Source organism: Monodon monoceros, unplaced genomic scaffold (genome assembly GCF_005190385.1).
Source record: "Monodon monoceros isolate NGI ecotype Baffin Bay Population unplaced genomic scaffold, NGI_Narwhal_1 Super_Scaffold_11, whole genome shotgun sequence".
Taxonomy (NCBI): Eukaryota; Metazoa; Chordata; class Mammalia; order Artiodactyla; family Monodontidae; genus Monodon; species Monodon monoceros.
The window spans coordinates 56113124-56122285 of record NW_021703767.1 but is presented as its reverse complement, the minus strand read 5'-3'; the positions used below and the strand labels follow the sequence as shown (position 1 = coordinate 56122285).

The window sequence follows — 9162 nt, the reverse complement described above, 5'->3', positions numbered from 1 at the left end:
ACTTGCTTAAGAAATGAAACGTATATGGTACAAGAAAACAGTTTTGCTTTCTTCAAGCCACTGGTTTGGCCCAGAATTCTGTTGTTTCCACAAGTTTCATCATTAAATCCTGTCACACATCCCCTTCAGAAGTCTCTAGCAACTTTTCTTTTTCCCTTGGAATTTTTCTGAAGGAATTTTCAACTTCCCAATGTCTCCGGAACCACACCCTGCGTAATAATGTTAAAAAAAACTCACAGGAAAGGGCCCGGAATGTTATTATGTATTCATTCATACAATAGTCACTCATGAATAAGAAAGTGTGCAAGCTTAGCTTTCACGGGTTGTGGGGGAAGGAACAGAGGGGAGGAGAAAAGGAAAAGTGCTTACCGGCGCCGGAAGAAGGAGGAGCCTTTAAAAGAGCAACCTTGGGCCAGGGGCCATTTCAGAAGTAAGGAGAGTTTTATCAAGCTGGAGATTTCTGATCATGGAGAGTGCAAAGAACAAGGAGGTAAGTACAATCTGCACGGGTTTGCTTTTGTCTGTCTTTGTCAATCTTCGTGTTTCTCTTTCTCTTGGGCACACTTACTCCCTCTTTTGAGGAGAAAAGAAGGTCCCTTAGAATTTCCTTCCCTTCACTTGTTGAAAAAAAATTCAAGTTCCTGGATATAATTGCTCCCTGGTATACTGGACCAGATCCTTTAATTTCGCTTCTACAGACACAGGTTCAAGACCAAAATTGCTGCATCTGGATTCATCTTTTCTTAGGGTTGTTAGGGCCAAGGAACAATGGGAAACCAGATGTATTGAGGAACACTGAGGACAGCAACTAAAGTCAGACAGGCTGTGGGGCTTTGTTGAGAAAAATTGAATCCCTCTGCCAGTGCAGCCTGACCGCTCTCCGGGTCTCTTTCCTAGAGATAGGTCATTTTTTGCCCTCCCAATTTTAACTAAGACTTTTGGGAGGCCCCAGAGTGAGTGAGGTACAAAGTGCACTTTGTGTAAGTGTTATGCCAATGTGAGATTAGAATATGAATGTAAACCTGCTATAGAGATGTAAAAATGTAATTCGTACTCCCTTCTTGGAGGTGATAGGAATTAGATTTGGAAGCAAATCTGGGATTTAATATTGACTTGGGGTTTAATTTCTATCGCAAGTGTCTACCTGTGTGCCCTTAGTTATGTAACCTCTGAGCCTCAGCTTCTGCATCTGAAAAACAAAATAATAGATTGTTGCTGGATTGCTGTGGGGATTAAAAGAAGGAAAATAAGGAGTCTGTGGTGTGGAACAATGCCTGATGGAAACTATAGGCTCAAAAAATGTTGTTTCTTTGTATCAAACAGCTTTATTCTCACTGTTCTCTTGTTTCTTTTGAATTAACCAATATTTATTGAGTGCCTACAACCAGAGGGAAAGGAATTCTACCCTTGGGGAGTTTATAATCAAATGGAGTAACAGTCATTGATCAAATCACACAAGCAAATGTAAAACTGCAACTGACAAGTGGTAGGAATGTGGCAATGGTGCAGTAGATTTGTACTGGTCTGTAAAGTGGAGAAAAGGTTACCAGCTGAACTAACACTTGAAATGAGATTCTGAAAGCGGATTAAGGGTTTAAGAACATGAATATAAGAGAAGGTGGTGTGTGTGGAGCTAAGTGATATCCTTTCAGGCAAAGTAACTAGGTTGGAAAGGAAAGTAGTTTTGTGGCAGTAGCTTGGGGCAATAGTATGGGAAAGGTTTATCTGGAAGAGGTAAGCGGGAGGGAGGGGGGGGAATGGGGAAAGAGGGGAAAAAAAACCTTCCAGGTGAGGGATAATGGATATTGTGGGTGATGTAAGGGCTTTCTCCAAAGCAGAGGCTAATTTCTTCTATGACTTTTGTTTATATATATATATATATATGTATATATATACATATACATATAATTTTTTTTTTTTTGTCTTTTCTCGTACATTTTTGGACCTTGCCACCGAGGCTTGTGGGATCTTAATTCCCCAACCAGGGACTGAACCCTGGCCCTTGCAGTGAAAGTGCTGAGTCCTAACCACTGGACCGCCAGGGAATTCCCCTTTTCTCATACTTTCAGATTGGCCTTCCACTTCTCTATCACTGCTTCCCTTTCTTATAAATAAACCTGAGTATTAAGATGATACCCAGAAGAGAACCCATGTTGCCAGTGGAGTTCAATGATTATCTTGGTACCTTGGATGTGAGGTGTCATAAGTCAGGTAGTGTATGTGGTGGGTTGGACGCCCAGAGGAGTGGCTTTCTGGTTCCTCTATCCCCAGTGCAACTCCACAAAGAAGACAGAGGAAGAATATATGAGCTGCAAATTCAAACGTACATCAGTAGATACCGAAGAGGGACAGGGGGCTTCTGGTAAACCAGATATACTAGAAAACGCGGCAAAGAGGACCAAAAGAAAAAGATCTATAAAAAATGACAGAGGTAAGAGATCTACAGTTCCTCAAATCCTATTTCCCTGGGTCCGAGAAGACAGGGATTTTTCTGAAAAAGTAGGGAAGAAATTTCAGTCCTGTATTCTGCAAATCCTACACTTCTTCGAAGCCTAGTTTAAATCTCACCTCCTGGTTGTGATCATTTTTTTGCCTACTCTAGATTCTGGGAGTTAAGGATCTTAATGTGCAATGATCTGGGAAATCCCATCCTTGAAACTCTACTTCCTGTCTTAAAAATATGAGGAAAGTAGCTACCTTGCTGAGTTGGATTGAGGTCAGGGTGGAGGGTCAGTTGTAATTTACACAGAATAATTAGGTAAACAGCCTACACTTCATCTGACTGAATGGGCGCTCAGTCAAACCTAGTGACTATTAAGGTCAGTCTTTCCTGAATGGTGAGAGCGTGTGAGGTGCAGCAGGAGACCAGAGTGCTGCCCTAGTGGGGTGGGCTGCCAGAATTATGGGTATTAGTCATTGTGTAGCATTTCTGGGTGGCTTATTTTGTTTTTTGCGGTGAGAGGGCAAGGCATGGCCTAGTAGTTATGACCTCAGGTCTAAAACTTCTATCATTCCCTGCATTGGAAGTGCAATCTCTAGGTCAACCTCCTCAGGGTCTGTGGTTTAGAGCTCTCACAAAAGAGCAAGTGTGCGTGAGTAGTGGGGAGTTTTAGGAAGTAAAAATACTGAGGGATTCAGAAATATTGTCAGTTTTAGTTTTGAGGTTCTATCCCTTGAAGGTTACGTGGTCTTTGGCAAGTCATTTAATTTTACAGTGGGGATTAGACTATAAGAACTAAAAGTGATTGTACTTTTGACATTTTAAAAGGCTACACAAAAGTTAATTATTGCTAATTTTATCTCATTCTCCTTCAGCTTGTTGTCCACGAAAAATGCCACAATGTTGTGACAGTGTGAAACCTCAGAAGAAGACGATGCCAATTCCTCCTTTACCTTCTATACTGCCGCCTGTCAATCTGATTCACAGGGATGTTGTGCGCGCTTGGTGCCAGCAGTTAAAACTAAGCACCAAAGGCCCGGTGAGTGTCCAGGGTAGGAGTTGATGCTCTTGGGAGGAAGACTGCGAGCCTCAGTTTGATTATTAACTCATTTTTCTCTTGTCTTAGAAACTAGACGGATATAAACGACTCTGTGAACATGCCTACCCTCATCAAAAAGTGAGTAATTTGTAGGGAATTTGGCCAAGTCGAAGGTTTAGTTATTCTCATCCTAATCACCTATTTTAGCGTTAAAAGGTGAGTAGAGGGCTTCCCTGGTGGCGCAGTGGTTGAGAGTCCGCCTGCCGATGCAGGGGACACAGGTTCGTGCCCCGGTCCGGGAAGATCCCACATGCCGCGGAGCGGCTGGGCCCGTGAGCCATGGCTGCTGAGCCTGCGCGTCCGGAGCCTGTGCTCTGCAAGGGAGAGGCCACAACAGTGAGAGGCCCGTGTACCGCAAAAAAAAAAAAAAAAAGGTGAGTAGAAGAATTGTCTTTAATCTTTTAAACCCTCTATGTAGAACATTCCTGCCACAGCCGAGGAGGCCAGGATCCTATCACTAGCGAGAAGAAAATCAAAGATGAACAAGGGGGAACTACCTCTGGAATGTTCTGATGAAAAGATGTCTTCTGAAGTGGCTGCTCCTCCTGAGGAGGGAGCACCTACCCTTGAAGGAGCTCCTGCCCTTGAAGGAGATCTTACTCTTCAGGAAGTTGTATCGACTTCTGCCTCTGACCCAGGAACTGTGTTTGCCTCTTGGAGCAGAATGACAGCCAGGGCCATGAAGATGGAGTCGGCGCAATCACAAGAGACCTGTGGTAAGCTCATTAGTAAGAACTGCTTCTGGTTCAGGTGGGAAAATAAGTTTAATTGATATTAACCGCTGATTAACTTCAGGGTGTTATCAAAATCATCTGAAGACCCGGTGATTCCTGGGTCCCACCCACACATTTTTTCTGGTTCAGGTCTGGGTAGGCCCTAGGAATTTACATTTCTAACAATCTCCCAGGCACGGCTAATCTGGGGACCACATTTTGAGAACCGGTGATCTAAATTAATGAGGTCATCAGAAGGGGATAGAAATCTGGCTTCATTTCTTTTCGCCTCCTTTAAAGAATTAAAAGTAAAAGCAGTCTCTCAAATCAACTGCCTGAGCTAAAGCCTTGGATCTTCTAGCATCTGTCAAGTAAGTGGCATTAACTGTTATTTAATCTAGTTTTCAGTTTGCTCGTGGTGATGTAGGTTAATAATAATACCTACCTCATGATATTATTGTGAGAGTTACAGGAGATAAAATTAAGACCATGAACTGGTTAGCACATTACAATGCCTGTTGAGACCCCTGTCCCCCTATAACTGGTAACCTCCCCCTCCCCTTGGGAGCAAAGCCTGGGGCCAGGCCCTGTCCACTGTCTGTTGCACATAGTGGGGTGTTGCTCCAGGATCTTGCTTCAGACATGTAAGATCCCCCATCCATTAAACCACTGATGTCGCTAAAAAAAAAAAAAAAAAGTTGAGACCTCTGAACTTATTTTATGAGGGCCTTCCCAGACCACTCTGGTTTAGTCTTTCTATTGAAGGAAACCAGAACGTCACCCCAAAATATTCCTCTTTGCCATAAAAATCTTGAGCTGAAGGCAATCAAAAAGCAGCAACCCCAGAAAAGCTCTCCCTTTTCGGCCTAAGGCAGGATTATCTATTCTCCTTTTGCTGGAGACAGACTTATCCACTGAGAGTGGACACCAGAGCAACCAGCAAAGAAACCTCATCCATTAGTTTCCTCCCATATATTTACCTTCCCACTGTTTGCCACCCTTGGGAGCCTAAAACTGCTTCCCTTTGTCCTGTCATTTCTTGGCAAATGTATTGTTCTTTGTCAAAGATGTTACATAAGATGGAATTCCAGGCTGCCATTTTGAGCTAGTGTTTGCGTTTTTCCTGCACTCTGTGCACTGCATGAATTCATCAACTGTTTTTCCCTTGTTCGTCTTTTTGTTAGAGTCCCAAGTGAAAACCTAAGACGGGCAGAGGAAAAGCTTTGCCACCCTCCCAGCCACACTGTCATCTACCCACTTGCCTCTACACATCCAGATGTGTTTTTTGTTTCTTTTAAAATATTTAACAGGAACTGTTTTTGCATTATTTTCTAAAGGGGAACAGGGTAGAGTAAGTTAGGTTTCAGGGTTCATATCTGGGAGCTGGCACTTGAGGAAGACAGTAGCATCAAAGGCCATGATGCAAACTCGAAGTTTAGACTTTGGTCTTGCTATGCTCGTACTGAACCTCTCTTTCCTTCCCCAGGGGTCTGGTGGTGTGTGGTTCACGGGAGAGGTCTCCCTGCTAACACAGAGGGCTGGGTTCATTTACAATTTCATGCCGGACAGGCTTGGGTGCCTGAAAAACGAAGGAGGGTGTCTGCGCTCTTCTTGCCTCCTGCGGGCAATCTTCCTCCCCCACACCTGGAGGACAACATGCTGTGCCCTGAGTGTGTGCACAGGTAACCACATGGCACCCTTCTACACACTAAAAGTGGGCATCTGGGTTTTAGTTGGGGGAAAAAGGAGATACATATTCATCTTAATTAGCCCTGTATTTCAAGCACAATTTGTCAATAAAGATTTTCACAAAAAGTTTTACTTGAGTAAGTGTCTTCCTAGGAGAAAGGGCATTTTTATGTCAAGGCATAATGCTTCTACCTGGAGACCCATAATTTTGGAGCAGTAACCAATTGTATAATTACTATATTCCCAGTATACGCACTACACAGAAATAATGACTAGGAAAAAAACCCTTCTTTTAGGTGGCCTACAGTCTAAGGCGGATGACTGGTACGTAAATGACTGTATCACCAGTGATGACTGGTATCAAAGAAGAGGTTTCTTAATTTAAGGGAAGAATTGTCTAGATGGAAAGGAGGAAGTAAGAAAAACCTGGCTTCTAGATAGTTTTTCAGTAATTACTTGAACACTGATAAGGAGAAGAGTTGCATTGGGTTGAGGACAGAGCTTCAAGGAACAGCAGTGTTTTAGGGACATGTTAAAGGAGACAAAAGAAACAAGGAGAAAACCTGAAATATGAAGTCAGTGGGGAGAATTTGCATGGGGAAATTGTCTTATAAAGGAGGTAGAGATAACATACTTGCTTGGAAAAGATAAGGGATTCAAAGCAATAAAGAATATAGATAATTTGGGGGTGGTTGAATAAGGGGAGGAGAGAAATAGAGGCTACAAGTGGAGGTATTTTCTGAAAGATACGAATGGAGAAGGGGAGCAGTAGGATGTTTGGAGGGGATTGCCATGTGTTTTCTGTTAAATTGGGCCACGTGTGTTTCCGGGCTTAGCTTGGAAGAGGGGCCTGCAGAGGAGGAGGATGGAGAGAAGCCCATCCCTCTGAATAGAGGGGCTTGGAGCAGCCCAGACTTGGCTCCCAGGAATCCATCTCCTCACCCCGTAATTGTCCAGGAATCATCCTGGGCTTCATCCCGTGCTCTCTGTTGGCCTCTGCTGGGGACCCACTTTTGGCGTCATGATGACTGAACACCAGGGATCTAGGGCAGCTGGCAGAGGATAGAAGCCTCAAGTGGGGTGCGGGGGGGAGCTCAAGCTGCGGGATCTTAGTTCCCTGACCAGGGATTGAACCTGGGGCTATGGTAGTGAAAGAACTGAGTCTTAACCACTGGACCACCAGGAAAGTCCCAAGGGCAATTTTATTGGCATTCCAGGAGTGGGTTTCTTGGTTATTTTCAAGAATGCAATTTGATATTTCGTCTTGATTCTAAAACATTTCATTTGCTTTTTAGGAATAAAGTATTAATGAAAAGCCTGCAGTGAGATCACAATACCAGTAAAAAGGGTACAGCTATGAATATAATTAATGATAGAGAAGTGACTACAAATCAACTCCACGGCTATGATTATAATTAATGATAGAGAAGTGACTACAAATCAACTCCATGGTGCTATTTGACAGCTGAACTCTGGGCCACTGCACTCTCCATGCTTCCTGCTTACAGGGTTGCATGAAGAAAAGCCTGTGAACTGCCAAAAGTGGAAGTGGCTATCTCTCCAAAGACTCCCAGCCCTAAGGGAGCAGACGAGAAAGGAGATGGGGACATTTTAAAAATGCTAATTCGATGAATGGAATTAATTTACTTGAAAGTGCCTCAAGTGAATTTCTACATTGGGAAAAATGGGGCTTATAGGCAAAAGTTCAAATTTGGTTATGTACACCTTAACCAAGTATTCAAACTTATCATCACCAGGAATGGTAAGAGTAGCAATGTGTTTCCTGATGTGATACAATATATCACTGATAATAGTCTTGCCCCAAAGAATCTATTCACAAGGAAGCAATCAGTCCTGATTATGCTTCTTGTCTCCACATAATTAAGTGAGCTTACCTTGTTTTGGGTGGCAGTTACTTAGATGCACCCATATGTAAATATTCACAGAGCTATGCACTTAAGATATCTGTATTTTACTTATCTGTAAATTATATATAATTTTTTTAAGTGTCCTACATTGAATGATAAGTTATAGTGCCTCTAGTAAAAAGGCAACTAGAAAAATTTGAAATTAAAGCTTGTATTTTAAAACAAAATTCTCAATTGTGTATGTGAAATGATCCTTTTGAAATATGTCAGATCATGACACTAGTCAAAACCCTCCCATGGATCCCATTCAGAGGGAAAACCAAAGTCATTGTAATGACCTCCAAGACCTTAACTAAAGTGCATTCTACCCCGTGCCCCTTCATCTCCTGCCTCATCTCCAACACCCTGCCTTTGCTGTTCTTTGACCATGCCTCACACGCTCTTACCTCAGGGCCTTGTCACTGGCTGGAATGCTCTTTTCCCCATATGTCAATATGGTAAACTTTCTTTTAATTCTTTCTTTGAATGCCACTTTGTCAAAAGGCATACTGTGACCCCCTATTTAAAATCACAAGTTGTTTCTCCAGCCCTATAAGCACCCTGGGTCCCAATTTCTATTTTTCCATAACACTTGTCTCCTCTAACATGTTAATTTGTAATTTATTTTTTGCCTTCCCCTAACAATACAAAAGGATTTCTGGGGTACTTCCCTGGTGGTGCAGTGGATAAGAATCTGCCTGCCAGTGCTGGGGACACAGGTTCAAGCCCTGTTCCGGGAAGATCCCACATGCCTCGGAGCAACTAAGCCCATGAGCCACAACTACTGAGCCCACGTGCCACAACTACTGAGGCTCACGTGCCTAGAGCCCGTGCTCCGCAGCAAGAGAAGCCACCACAATGAGAAGCCCATGCACCACAACGAAGAGTAGCCCCCGCTCGCCACAACTAGAAAAAGCCTGTGTGCAGCAACAAAGACCCAACACAGCCAAAAATAAAAATAAATTTTTTTAAAAAATGGATTTCTGTCGGTTTTGTGCACTTAGGTATCACAGCCTCCTAAAACAGCCTGACACGTAGTTGGTACTCAATAAATGTTTATTCAATGGATGATGAATGAGAAGGTATGAAGTGAATTATAAAAGGAGATGGATTACAAGTTTCTTGGAAACCAATATTAAAAAATAGATCTCTGTCCTGTCTATCTATATTCTCTGGGAAAATAAATTGCTTTGAGTTACCTTTTGGAAAAAAAAAACTTCTCTGTTGTAACACGCAGTATTCTGTTTCCTAGTTCCGCCATAAAACTCATAGTTTAATTTCCTCCAAAATACAATTTTGGAAGGTCTCTAGTAA

At 42.8% G+C, this 9162-nt stretch overlaps 1 protein-coding gene across 1 annotated transcript; it reads left to right on the top strand.

The window, feature by feature from the left end:
• Nucleotides 1-445: 445 nt before the first annotated feature.
• Nucleotides 446-7879, top strand: DPPA4 (developmental pluripotency associated 4). The gene is made up of 7 exons (XM_029215152.1): nt 446-490; nt 2272-2431; nt 3316-3479; nt 3567-3617; nt 3958-4255; nt 5739-5934; nt 7237-7879. Exons 1-7 carry the CDS (start codon nt 467-469, stop codon nt 7265-7267), a joined length of 924 nt encoding a protein of 307 aa, XP_029070985.1. The 5' UTR covers nt 446-466; the 3' UTR covers nt 7268-7879.
• Nucleotides 7880-9162: the final 1283 nt, after the last annotated feature.

Excerpts from the sequence above, each read along its gene's own strand:
- DPPA4 (XM_029215152.1), top strand. The coding sequence starts at position 467 with ATGGAGAGTGCAAAGAACAAGGAG. Across the intron at positions 3,480-3,566 it reads AACTAAGCACCAAAGGCCCG|AAACTAGACGGATATAAACG; the intron begins GTGAGTGTCCAG and ends CTCTTGTCTTAG. Across the intron at positions 3,618-3,957 it reads ATGCCTACCCTCATCAAAAA|AACATTCCTGCCACAGCCGA; the intron begins GTGAGTAATTTG and ends CCCTCTATGTAG.